Source organism: Ylistrum balloti, unplaced genomic scaffold (assembly GCF_031769215.1).
Source record: "Ylistrum balloti isolate Yb309-2 unplaced genomic scaffold, AGI_CSIRO_Ybal_v1 Utg370470, whole genome shotgun sequence".
NCBI classification, from domain to species: domain Eukaryota; kingdom Metazoa; phylum Mollusca; class Bivalvia; order Pectinida; family Pectinidae; genus Ylistrum; species Ylistrum balloti.
In genome coordinates, this window is record NW_026782309.1 from 45,712 (window position 1) to 60,296 (window position 14,585).

At 33.1% G+C, this 14,585-nt stretch overlaps 1 protein-coding gene across 1 annotated transcript; it reads right to left on the reverse strand.

The window, feature by feature from the left end:
* Positions 1–3,824: 3,824 nt before the first annotated feature.
* On the reverse strand, positions 3,825–14,350 carry LOC132555297 (MAP kinase-activated protein kinase 2-like). The gene is made up of 10 exons (XM_060219652.1): positions 14,147–14,350; positions 12,983–13,122; positions 12,565–12,629; positions 12,056–12,135; positions 11,185–11,314; positions 10,773–10,848; positions 10,077–10,201; positions 9,238–9,323; positions 5,988–6,068; positions 3,825–5,646 (listed from the first exon to the last, which is right to left on the reverse strand). The coding sequence occupies exons 1-10, from the start codon at positions 14,297–14,299 to the stop codon at positions 5,506–5,508; spliced, it is 1,077 nt and encodes a 358-aa protein (XP_060075635.1). The 5' UTR covers positions 14,300–14,350; the 3' UTR covers positions 3,825–5,505.
* Positions 14,351–14,585: the final 235 nt, after the last annotated feature.

Genomic DNA, 14,585 nt, shown 5'->3' on the forward strand with positions numbered 1-14,585 from the left:
ACATAGATTCTCTGTTTCCATGTTCCCGTGCTCTCTGTACATAACGAGCAAGGTTGAAAAATGAATATCATATGACTTGCAGACATTTCTAATACTCCTTTGTTCTCCTATAACTTTCTGAACGGCCTCTTTCATTTTAGTACTGGTAGTCTTTCCAATTTTCCTATCCTCTTTATTTCTATTACGCACCATATTTTATGATGCTGAAAAAGAATATAATATGCAATTATACTAATTAACTTTTATCTGCATAGTAAGTGAAAAGTCAAAGTAATCAATGCCAAGAGTTGAGATAAAGAAAAAAACATTACTCGGGGCACACTGAATCACTATTCAAAGTGAGCCACTGTGCCCCGATTCACTGTGCCCCACATGGTCATATTTTAATCATGTGACCACCATCCTGACAAGGCTTAGTATCACATGGATAACACAACTTCGTCAACATCTCCAAACATCCATGTAACTAATGAAATATGATTGAGTGTCTATCAACTGACTATCAAGTGAGTATCTGAAAGGGATTGAGAGCACAAAAATTTACTTTTGGGGGTGTAAAACATACTTTACCTTGCATTTTTTTTTTCTGGCTCCAGATAACTGATACTGCAAGACAATTTGGCAGGAACTCTTCAATACACATATACTGATGATGTCATCAGTCTATTAACACAAACCAAATTCTATAAATGATCAATGATTCACTGTGCCCCATGATTCACTGTGCCCCGGTCTCCCCTATGCTGATATTTGAACAGTAAATATGTTCCTTCAACACTGACACCCATAACTTTATATCCGATTTTATAAGACTATATTTTACATATGTTAAAAGTCGTAGTCTAAAATGTTTTTTTTTTTTTCCTAATCTATAAAAATCATTTATAAAGACTCCCGGAAATACGAAATTACATCCAGAGAAACCCTCAAGCTAAATGCCAGTAGCCTACAACACTTACAATGGAGTTTAGTGTTACGCTTGCACCAAAAACTAGATTTCACTTAAAAAGTCTCAGCCCCATATGCTATCTTTTTTAATTCGAAAAAAATATTCATTTCGACTCCGTGAAGTAATAGTCAACCCTACATCAACCCTAAAACCAAATGGCAGTACCCTAGTACACACTTACAAAGAAGTTTACAGGTATTTTTCAACATTTCCACCAAAAGTTCTCTTCATCACGAGGTGAGCTAAAAATACGTTTTTCAAGATTTCGGACCGATAACACTTGGTCAAGGTTATCTCATGATCAGTTCAGAAAGTTTCTTCCCAATCCTGCTAGTAAAACAAGACAAGTCTATAATTGGCATTATTCAGGGAAACAAAGATTGCACAATATATTAAAAAATGGCCACATTGAACTTTTGACGACTCCAAAATAAGACGAGTGCGTTACCACTGATACATTTGATACAGTCTCTCAAATTTAGCATATTCTACGTGATAAATCAATTGACAAATTAATATGAAGATATGGGCTGTTGTGCATGATAGCCTGATAACCAGTTCACTTAAGACTGCACAGTCTTGGTTTGATAGTCTAAGGGAACTGGAGTTATTTTATTGAGTAGAAACCACAGATTATAATATAATGACTTAGTGGCATACTACATTTTACTGGTTGGCATATTTTTGTCAGAATTCGGTGGTTTTGCAAGTTCTTGAAAATGTGTCAAATATCCATTATAACTTCATTGAAACTTCTTTTTGTAAATATAATCTTAGGTCTTCACATGAAAAGTTTACATAAGGCGGACGGCCGAAACATGATGGGTATGGATATATGTACACATATATAGCCTTCCCATAAAGCTATGTACAGATGTAGAATTAGTGTAGGAGAGGTTTGAGAACAGATGGAGTCAGCTGGCGTTTATCAGCGAAGGGAGGGTATTCTATAGAACAATGGTGCACGGAAAGGACCATTTGAACGCGTCATTTGATGAATATATGTGTCCTGAAATATTGATTGTTGGATTTCTGGGTTCTTCTGTAGAAACAGCAATGAGACTGGACAATTTTACAGAGGACGTCCAGCTCGTTGTCTAGTAGAATCTAGTTATTGCACACATATCTATCTGTAAGTCGTTGAACCAGTTCAATTTTGATAATATGGTGGTGTATGTAGGGGTCCCATATGCAAGCACCATACGCAACTTTGTTTCGCACTAGTGACTGGTAAGCTTTCAAAAATTGAAGATTTTTTTTTTAAAAAAAAAGAAGAAAACCAAGGGCTTTGCTACCATTTGATGTTATATTGTCACTGTGGATGTTCCACATGCGATTACACTGAAGAGTCACCCCCTGGTACTTGATGTATGAGACAAATTCCGACACATGACCATATAGAGTAGTTATACTTAATAGGATATCTCTAGTGAGTGACTGTCAGTGAGGTACGTTTATCAGGGTGGAAGGCCATGAGCCACCTGGTCACTTCCCACCTGGCAGCAGCTCCGAGATCTAGTTGAAGCTAATCACAGCCTGCATTACTTGAGACTTCGCGATGGATAATGCTATCGTCAGCGAATAGCCAGAGTTTGCTGTAGAGGAGAAAAGGAATAGGTCCGAAGACCGTGCTCTGGTACCCCTGATCTATCTCGGACTCTATCGGAGAAGACACCATGGCCAGGGAAGCAGATATCTGGTTAAGGTGTTTGACTGGATACCATTATTTTCTACTTTGTATAGATGATGAAGATTTTATCGATCACTTGTCCAAAATTTATTATGACGAGGTCAGTTTTGTTTATTTCTGTTAGTTCGTGGATGGAATCAATAAGTTGTGAAAGTGATTTGCGGAATCCATGTTGAAGATCAGAGGGTGCTATTTGATGCAAGATGTTACATTATTGGTTATTATATATGTTCCGTGAACTTACAGCATGTCAGGTGAGACATATAGGCCAATCATTTCTCGGATTGTGCTTTTCACATTTTTTATATACTGGCACCACATTTGCCAGGTTCCATTCTTGTGGTGTTTTACCAGTGGTCATAGCTTTAGTGAATATTATAGTGAGGATTGGAGCAGTCGTCCTGAATCCTGACCCTTTGGTCGTATGACCAAACAAGTTATATAATTTTTAATACCAACTTTTATTAAACTATGTCTGTTCTAGTTTTGTACCAAAATGACAAGTTATCCAGATTTTACTTGACCTTTATCACATGAGCTATGTCCTGTCCCAGATTAATATCATAGCATATATCTTACTTTAATAACCGACTTTTATCACATTACTTCCTGTTTCAGTATTTCACATAAAACTTTAGTACAACATTAAGTACAGTAGCAGATTTTATGACTTGCTAAATACCAGGAAGGATTGATGTTTTTATGGCCCTAAACATTATATGAACGCACAGAAAGGGTTATCCTTGTCCATCCAGTTCCAATGTAAAATCTTGGGAAATATCTCGACAGCTTTAGTTCATATCTACACACATTGGTTAATAAAGTTCATCAAAATATCCTACACCAGATCAGATTCTGGATTATTAGGGACAGTATTTATGTGTTCACATTATCTAGTTTCTTCTATGCTCATGAATGTAAAATATCTCTTACTTAAAATGGTAAGTTTGTTCTCAAATATTTGTCATCTTACTACAATTGGTCATGTTTTTGTGTGATGTCAACTCATTCAGTTCAAACTCCAATTTATTTTCACACACATGATTATTTTACAGTAACTCAAATGGGTTCAACAATATTTTATTTTGTTTGGACTAACGGAAGATTTAAAATACTTTCAATGAACACATTATCATTCAAACAGTATCATTTTTGTAAGTTTTCAAAAAGTTGTAAGACAGAATCAATCTTTGTAAAACTCTTTTATTTGATTCTACTCTGCGTAGCACATGGATGTAGCAATACATGTACATACCGTATCTATAACAAACACCCTTAGTTAATTACCGTGCTACACATAAATGTGAAAAAGAATCTTTTTACCACCTCTACCCTAAAAGTTCACTAAAAAATTTTTTTCATTCTAGATAAAAGTTATTTTTATATTCTATAGCTTAAAAAAGCCAAAATATATCAAAAATGTTTTAAAAGTTGATGCTAATTTGAGTATTGATAATTTTTGGTATGTAGGTAGTGTCTTGTCATATCACATCCAAACTACTAGTAAGGTGATTATAAACACAAGGAGTCTTTTTTCTTTAAACTTTCAGTATTATTTCTCATGCCCTCAATTACAAAATAACAAAAGTTATTAACTATTTGAATTAAAATTTCTGTAAAAAAAAGAAACAAACATGTTTCAATCAAACAACCCTAACGTTATTATTTCTTGTAACTTAACCAAATAAGTTAGCTCTACATCACATTTCCAAATATGCTAGACTCAAATGAGCTAAAAATTCATGAATGTTTGTATTGAATGACATTACAATTAAATTCTCACAAATAAAACAAATAATGACATTATCCATCCTCCATGAAAACTCTCTTTGATTTTATACATAATTACACAATAACTAGCTAAAAATTACCATACAAAATTAAATTATAAAGTCCATCCAACAGCCTTGACAAAATACAATCCGTGAATTTCTATTCTTACTGTATTCAAGTATGGCAGATAATTTTACACTTATCTTGTTCAACAAGATGTCTTCAGTATAAGTCTAGATCAATGTTCCACATATTAACCTGATCCTTATTTAACAATTATATAAAGCAAAATTTACCTTATAATAATCCTTCTCTCTGTAGGTAAAGTAAAAAACAATTCTAATACAACTGAATACCATGAAGATATTTCATTGAAGGCTGGAATTTCAAGATGCATTACTCCAACAATCCCAATCATCCCATTCAATGTAAAACATCCCAGTAAAAAGGTCACATTAATAAGTAACAAAGAGTTTATAACTATTTTTCATTTTATTGTAAAAGTGTGTTAAATGTTCTACAACGAACCAGACTTTTACAACTTCTGGAATTTGTATTTACCAGGTATCAATAATGTGGTGACAACTTCTAAATTTAGAGTGCCATTTGGTCTCAAAAACAAAAATAAACTTGTTTTGTACATAAAATACGATACAGTAAATATGTGGTAAAAATCTTCAGGAAAATAAAAGTTCCATATACATGTACATACTTTCTATACATTCCTTAGCTATATTAGTAAATACCAAACAAAGCCAACTTAATCACTCCCTCTCTCTTACAATGTTTTTTATAAAATAAAAATTTTAAAACATACATCTTACTTTCAAAATAATAATAAGAGCTTAAATGAATATTTAAAACTTCAAGAAGCATCTCTGCTACAATATCCTGTTTGGATTTTCCATATTTTTATAAAATACAAAAAATCACAAATTTAGTGTTCTTTAAATACACATGTACAAATTTAGTGTTCTTTAAATGTTCAGCAGATATTATTTTATTATGAAATATCTGCATAACGTCATAAATTCCTTATAGTGTGCACAAGAAACTATGATAATGCGGCTTTTATAAGGTTGACAGTTCTTCACTAAGACTGGTTATACATGGGCTCTGCTTTACTTCTCTTCTGACGTTTCTTTAGAATAGGATTATCAGTCTCATCCAAGTCTTTGATCTGGCACATTTCGTAGTCCACTCTCATTGTCGCCAAAGCATTGGTCATTTCCTCCTGCAATATTTAATTGTCAGTGATATCAATGTAACTATATGGAAGCAAGTTAAAAACCAATGTATAAATAGGTCTGACGGTAACAATATACACAGGCTGTCTCTTTACATAAAACAATTATAGCAGAAGATCTAGCCATTATTGTTGTCATGAAATTAAGATTTTTTTCCCCTTTCACAGCTGTTGAAAAGATGCCTTTCCTTTTCTGTTAGATTATCATAGTGATGAACATGCAATCATTTTGTCAATTCATTTGAAAAGAAAATCTTCTGAGTTTATTCAACATCACATGCTAATATAAAATTCACACAAGGAAAAACTGTGATGTAAAACCAACTCACCTGTACTTCTGCCCACATTTCCATATCTTCCTTTAGGATCGCAGCTGAACAGAGAGGTGTCTGGGGCACAGTGATGTGATCCTGTGTAATAACAATTGACATTTATATTTCAAATGATACAAGAAAGCTACAAAAATTATATTCAATTTTGGTCAAAAATAATTGGGGGGTTCCCAAGGGGGCCCCAACAAATAACAATTGCATTCATTAGACCTTGATGTGAATGCCACAGTGACCTAAATTCAGTGGACAATTACATTTTGGTGATGCAGATATGTTTCAAGAATCATAAAGAAATCTAACAGACAGACATCTGTTCTATAGGTCTAACCACAATACAAATAGGACCTATATCCATCTGTTCTATAGGTCTAACCACTATATAAATAGGACCTATATCCATCTGTTCTATAGGTCTAACCACTATATAAATAGGACCTACAGACATCTGTTCTATAGGTCTAACCACTATATAAATAGGACTTACAGACATCTGTTCTATAGGTCTAACCACTATATAAATAGGACTTACAGACATCTGTTCTATAGGTCTAACCACTATATAAATAGGACTTACAGACATCTGTTCTATAGGTCTAACCACTATATAAATAGGACCTACAGACATCTGTAACCACTTTCTATAGGTCTAACCACTATATAAATAGGACTTACAGACATCTGTTCTATAGGTCTAACCACTATATAAATAGGACTTACAGACATCTGTTCTTTAGGTCTAACCACTATATAAATAGGACCTACAGACATCTGTTCTATAGGTCTAACCACTATATAAATAGGACCTACAGACATCTGTTCTATAGGTCTAACCACTATATAAATAGGACCTACAGACATCTGTTCTATAGGTCTAACCACATACAGACATCTGTTCTATAGGTCTAACCACTATATAAATAGGACTTACAGACATCTGTTCTATAGGTCTAACCACTATATAAATAGGACTTACAGACATCTGTTCTATAGGTCTAACCACTATATAAATAGGACTTACAGACATCTGTTCTATAGGTCTAACCACTATATATAAATAGGACTATAGGTCTAACCACTATATATAGGACATCTGTTCTATAGGTCTAACCACTATATAAATAGGACTTACAGACATCTGTTCTATAGGTCTAACCACAATATAAATAGGACTTACAGACAACTGTTCTATAGGTCTAACCACTATATAAATAGGACTTACAGACATCTGTTCTATAGGTCTAACCACTATATAAATAGGACTTACAGACATCTGTTCTATAGGTCTAACCACTATATATAGGATAGGACATCTGTTCTATAGGTCTAACCACTATATAAATAGGACCATCTGTTCTATATACTATATAAATAGGACTTACAGACATCTGTTCTATAGGTCTAACCACTATATAAATAGGACTTACAGACATCTGTTCTATAGGTCTAACCACTATATAAATAGGACCTACAGACATCTGTTCTATAGGTCTAACCACTATATAAATAGGACTTACAGACATCTGTTCTATAGGTCTAACCACAATATAAATAGGACCTATATCCATCTGTTCTATAGGTCTAACCACTATATAAATAGGTCTAACCACTATATAAACTATAGGTCTAACCACAGACATCTGTTCTATAGGTCTAACCACTATATAAATAGGACTTACAGACATCTGTTCTATAGGTCTAACCACTATATAAATAGGACTTACAGACATCTGTTCTATAGGTCTAACCACTATAGACATCTGTTCTATAGGTCTAACCACTATATAAATAGGACTTACAGACATCTGTTCTATAGGTCTAACCACTATATAAATAGGACTTACAGACATCTGTTCTATAGGTCTAACCACTATATAAATAGGACTTACAGACATCTGTTCTATAGGTCTAACCACTATATAAATAGGACTTACAGACATCTGTTCTATAGGTCTAACCACTATATAAATAGGACTTACAGACATCTGTTCTATAGGTCTAACCACTATATAAATAGGACCTATATCCATCTGTTCTATAGGTCTAACCACTATATAAATAGGACTTACAGACATCTGTTCTATAGGTCTAACCACTATATAAATAGGAGTTACAGACATCTGTTCTATAGGTCTAACCACTATATAAATAGGACTTACAGACATCTGTTCTATAGGTCTAACCACTATATAAATAGGACATACAGACATCTGTTCTATAGGTCTAACCACTATATAAATAGGACCTATACAGACATCTGTTCTATAGGTCTAACCACTATATAAATAGGACTATATACTATATAAATAGACATCTGTTCTATAGGTCTAACCACTATATAAATAGGACTTATAGACATCTGTTCTATAGGTCTAACCACTATATAAATAGGACCTATATCAGACATCTGTTCTATAGGTCTAACCACTATATAAATATATAATAGGTCTAACCACTATATAAATAGGACTTACAGACATCTGTTCTATAGGTCTAACCACTATATAAATAACTATATAAATAGGACTTACAGACATCTGTTCTATATAACCACTATATAAATAGGACTATAGGACTATATAAATACAGACATCTGTTCTATAGGTCTAACCACTATATATATAAATAGGACACTATATCCATCTGTTCTATAGGTCTAACCACTATATATATAAATAGGTCTAACCACCTATATCAGACATCTGTTCTATAGGTCTAACCACTATATAAATAGGACCTACAGACATCTGTTCTATAGGTCTAACCACTATATAAATAGGACTTACAGACATCTGTTCTATAGGTCTAACCACTATATAAATAGGACCTATATCCATCTGTTCTATAGGTCTAACCACTATATAAATAGGACCTATATCCATCTGTTCTATAGGTCTAACCACTATATAAATAGGACCTACAGACATCTGTTCTATAGGTCTAACCACTATATAAATAGGACCTACAGACATCTGTTCTATAGGTCTAACCACTATATAAATAGGACTTACAGACATCTGTTCTATAGGTCTAACCACTATATAAATAGGACTACATACATAGGACCTATATCCATCTGTTCTATAGGTCTAACCACTATATAAATAGGACCTACAGACATCTGTTCTATAGGTCTAACCACTATATAAATAGGACTTACAGACATCTGTTCTATAGGTCTAACCACTATATAAATAGGACCTACAGACATCTGTTCTATAGGTCTAACCACTATATAAATAGGACTTACAGATATCCATTTGTTCCTCATGACTTGTTCTATTGTCAACCTGTCTTCTGGCACAGTTTTTAATAATCCTTGTATTAATTCTTTTGCTGCAAAATGATTTGGAAAGGTGTATAACTGATAATAACAGATCTGATAAACTTTTATACACAATCATGATGATAATGTTCAAAATACAATTACTGAAATGAAAGAGAAAGACTAACAGCTCTGTTATTCTGGTAAAACATGTTCCTGTCTCTAGACTCCTCAATTTATCACTTCCATTCACTTTGAAAAAAATTGAAAACAGTTTGATTTTGGTACTGAACAGAAAAAGGAAATGGCCTACATGTGGCCATCTTGAATTTTGGCTTCAAAAGTTAGTTATCACTATTTCTTCAGAAAAACTGCATAGGTCTTTTTCAACTTTCATGCATAGGTTCCTCTTGGTCCCTAGTTGTACCTGTTTGAGGTAGAGACTGATCAAAAAAACAAAATGACTGACAGGCAGCCATCTTTTATTTCACCTAGTAAAGTTTGTTATCCCTATTTCTTAACTAGTACTGAATTGATCTCCCTGAAAATTTCAGATGTATGATAACTTCTGTCTCTACTTATTTCCACACTATTTCAGGAGACAACTATTTTCCTTCAGAAAGCACACATTCTCATTAGGGGTAATGACCCAATGTTCTGAACCACAATCAGTAGCATTAGAAGTTGTATCCAGAACATGTTATACTGATATTTCAACGTTAAAGATTTTTCAATTAAAAAAATTCAGCATTTTTTTTTATAATTACAGTGAGAAAAATTTGATATGATTTAATGTCAATGTAACTTCACCATGAAAATCATACCGTCTTTTGATACATTTTTCCATTCTGAACTTGGAAACTCATACTGTCCATTTCTGATTCTCTTCTTCATACCGGGTGAAATAGCTGCTCCATGATTACTGTAGAATGGTGGGTACCCACACAATCTGAAAACAAATTACAGTCCAGATACTTCTGTCACAATCACTTTTTCAAAATATAAATTTTCCATCGATACATTAGAACTTATCAAAATTAAACAACTGTTTCTTGCAAATTGTTTCTATTTACAAACAAAGTTAACAAGGTATAATTACCAACAGCATGTCACATAATTGATACAGCATTGAAGTTACACCTGAACTACAAACTAATACACTACACATCCAGTAATTTGATTTTGTACCATAAAGACTAATTTCAAATCACAAAACTTTTCTCAGATGGTAGCAATATAATTAAACATATATACTGTAAACATACATATGAATGACGAAATAAATTCTGATTCTATACGTATTTGTTCAATTCCACATTTTTTTTGAAATGTATAGTGACCATTTAATATCTCTGAAACTTCTCTCATCACCAAACTCTTCATATTACAAAATCTAATACAAATATGACTAAGATTAGACCCCTGAACTTGCTCCCTTCTCATCCTTTTCCAATCCCACAATAAATGGACAAGATGGGTGAAAAACTCTCAACTGTATTTTCCTGGGGAATATTACTTACAATATATACATGATTACACCTAAGGACCACATATCACAGGATTTGTCGTACTTTTCTGGACCCAGTACCTCTGGGGCTGAAATGAAACAGAAAAACCATTTACTGTAACCTATGATAGCTTCAACACAAATGAAGCTTTAAAGCAATTTGTAATTATCTTCAATTTACATAAGCCATAATAAACACCTTTATAGGTCAATAATATTTTATACCTCCATATTATTATCAACTTAAAAAGAGTTTTTTTGTTTTGTAACATGATTGTATCTCTTTTTGTAAACTTTTATCAAACCAATGCAATTTTTTTCCATTTCAAATATCAATACTTGATTCATGACAACCCTTTCCATTTAGAAAAAAACACTTGTCCATTGATGGTTTTTCAACATTATTACAGGGCATCGTTACTTACCAACATAGTAGGGTGTGTAACAGGGAGTTTGTAACATCTTAAAATCTGTTGTGATTGCTTTGGCAAAACCAAAATCTGTTAATTTCAGTGTTCCATTTACAGTTTTGTCGGAGTAAAGTAAGTTTTCAGGCTGAAAATCAAATCATATGTTTAAGTATAAACAAGTGAAGCCTTGAAGTAAAGCATTGTCCCCTACGCCCAGCTGTCAGTAAGTAAATCCAAACAGACATATAACAGCTATTTTATTGTCCCCCAACTCCCAACTGTCAGTAAGTAAATCCAAACAGACGTGTAACAGCTATTTTTATCTTTTACATGCAGTAACAATTATATTTTGTTGTAGCTCCTCCTTGTCTTTTATTGTTGATGTTGTGATTTTTACATTTTTGACTGTTTCCATGTTAACATAAAAATATCATCAAACAAATTAAGATATGTTAAGATAAGCAGTTTAAAGTTGTATCTCATAAAAGCTATTGATCAGCTGATGGTTTTCGAGTTGCAGCCAAAAAAGAGAATGCAAATATTTTTTTCTCATATTTCCGACTAGTTTCCATGGTTAAAAAACACATAAAAAACAAAATTCTCAAATAGCAGAAAACAAGTTGTAGTCTCGGAAAGCTTACAACTTAATTCATATTTTCATTTCTGCAACACATGGAAAAAGGCACAGCTTGAAGTACAAGTCTGATATATGCACTGGTATTTTTTAAATCAATCTGTCAGGCTCCAAAAAATGCAGATTCACAGGGATAAATTTGAAACAAAATTTGTATGTGTGTTTTTTGACAGCTTACTTTCTTGTACAATTATTTTGTATTCATCTTAATGGCTTCCTAGATTTCAACCTTGTGCATTTTAAATGACTTACCTTTAAATCTCTATGGGCAATTTCCATGGAATGTAGGTAGTGGATGGCTTTAGCGATGTCTCGTATGATAGCAGCTGCCTCTGTTTAAAGTTTTAAAAGGCAAAGGTGTAAAAGACAGAGGTCAAAAAAGGAAATCAGAAAATGTATAACCTTCAGCAATGTATATAAGAGCACAACATAATCTATTTTACTGTACATAATTACTAGGCATTGATATAAAATTTTCTGTTAAATAATTCATAAGGCTACGGCAGATAATTTTCAATTTTGCATTATTGGGTTTCAAACATGATACTCTACCAGTTCAAATTATTGTAATCAATGAGTTATGTAACACAATGTACTATGTATCTACATACATATGGTATATTGCTAAAACTTAAGTATCTACACTAGATTATTCTCTCCTGCAGAATTATCGGAATCACAGGTACAATGTACATTTAAATTCACAATGATTCATTTTGCTTTTATTCCATAGAGACATGTATTCTAAACTAAACAGATACCTCTCTCTGTGAATGCTGAATCAGCTCTTTCTTGTATTTTGTTAAAGAGTTCTCCACCTTCCATACTATAAAACAAAGCAATGTATATGTAATGACATAGGATAGAAACAAAATATAGACCTCACTTTGAAACTGGCATTACCAACATATTTTCTGTCTCTTTGGCCATTGGGTCTGGGAAAATTGTAAGTAATTATCTAATGATTATCATTTTAAAAAAATATTGAGTATTTTATAGATGTATATTAGATACATCATAAATTCCTAAACTTTTCTATGAAATTTTAAACTTTGAAGGAAGATAGGACTGTATAGCAAGGACGCATCATTTATTTTAAGGAATTTACGTCAATCCTGGCCTTTCCACAGATGAATATATACTTTAAACTATCACAGAGTTGTTGTGATGCAATCTTACCATTCCATGACAACCAAAAGGCACTTCTGACCACTGTATGCATTCTCATACACATCTTTAATGGCTACTATGTGTTTACAGCCTGATGCTCTCCAGTGGAGATCCACCTCCCTTCGTGCCTTTGGCACATCTCTCAATACCTACAAAGCATAAATTAAACATTACAATAACAGTCAGATTCTATAAGTTCCTATAGTAACAGACTGATTACCTTACTTTGTTTTGTTTAGTTAATGATTAAGAACTTATTAGTGATAGACTCACTGATTGTAATAGTCTGAATATTTTGACTAACTATCTGTGATTTTATTTTTGTCAACATTTAACCCTTTCGGCACCGATTATCTCTTACAATGTACAGCTCAGTGCCAAATATTTTCTGAAAAACATCCGAAAAAAAGGCAGCATTACTGAAACATGCATATCTTGGCTAATAATAAAGATATAAAAATTGTCAGCCAAAGTTGCCTATGGAGGCCTGTCTGCATGTCGACTTTAGTTGTCTACAGCGCCGAACGTGTAAATACACACTACAGTTATCAGATTAAAAAAAAAAAAAACTTCCAATCACTGCAGCTGCATTAATATTCTATTTAAGGAAATGTTACTGGTGTGCATATACTTCCTGGAAGTTTTACCGGTTTCCCAAGGGACATAACTACTTTATTATGGTCATCACAGAATTGGCAGTCTTTTCATTTATCATTACCACCGTGATGTATTCCAATGGTTCACAGATACTGTATATTTCTATGAAAACCAGAACTTTTGGATTTTAGAGATAAAAGAGTTGCACAATTGTTTTCTTAAAGTACATTTCAAACCATCATTTTCTGTGGAAACAACTATACTACATCATCATCAATGTATTTCAAACTGAAAACACGCAGTGATGAAATCGGAACGGACCATTATCAGAATGAATATTCGAACTGTTGAATTAAATTATTATCAATGAAAACAAAAACATTTTTCACTGAGTGTGGGCGTGACTTTCGGTTACTATAACACCATATATAATTGCCTGGTTGTTACAAAAAAGTAATTGGGTAATAATCTTCTCTTTCGATAATCCCTGTGGATACAACCAGGAAAATCCTGTGAAACTAGTTGTTCTATATATATATTCATATCCTGTTTGGTATCATACAGAACATTTCCTACCTTTAATGCACACTTCTGATTCGTTTTTTTAGAGAAACATTCAACAACTTTCCCGTTTATTCCGAGTCCTAAAACGGCCCCAGTTATTCTGTAATCGTCACTAATCGGGTACTTTTTTGGCTTTAAATTCCTAGCTTCGTTGTCTCCCATCATCTTTTTTCTGTATAGCCAGTGCACTAAACAACGTGATTCTCCTAAAACGAAGGAGAAACTATAGGTTGTCTGTCTGTGCGTCGTCGGAAGTGACGTTTTGTGCTTAAAATAGGAATCCCGAACAGCGGTATTTCGTCATTTCCACCAGCTTTAATGCAATCGTACTCAATTATCCTGAATCGGCACGAAAAAAATCATATTTGAAAATATAAACATATGTTTATTACATTAGTCCTTGTACAGTTATTTTTTGTTTATTTTTGTTTTGTGAAAGTAATTTAGAGTA

Bases quoted from the DNA above. Each gene is read 5' to 3' on its own strand.
- LOC132555297 (XM_060219652.1), bottom strand. From the start codon at position 14,299: ATGATGGGAGACAACGAAGCTAGGAATTTAAAGCCAAAAAAGTACCCG. The intron at 13,123-14,146 runs GTAGGAAATGTT...TATGCTTTGTAG, and splicing joins ATCAGAAGTGTGCATTAAAG to GTATTGAGAGATGTGCCAAA. The intron at 11,315-12,055 runs GTAAGTCATTTA...TTTGATTTTCAG, and splicing joins TTGCCCATAGAGATTTAAAG to CCTGAAAACTTACTTTACTC.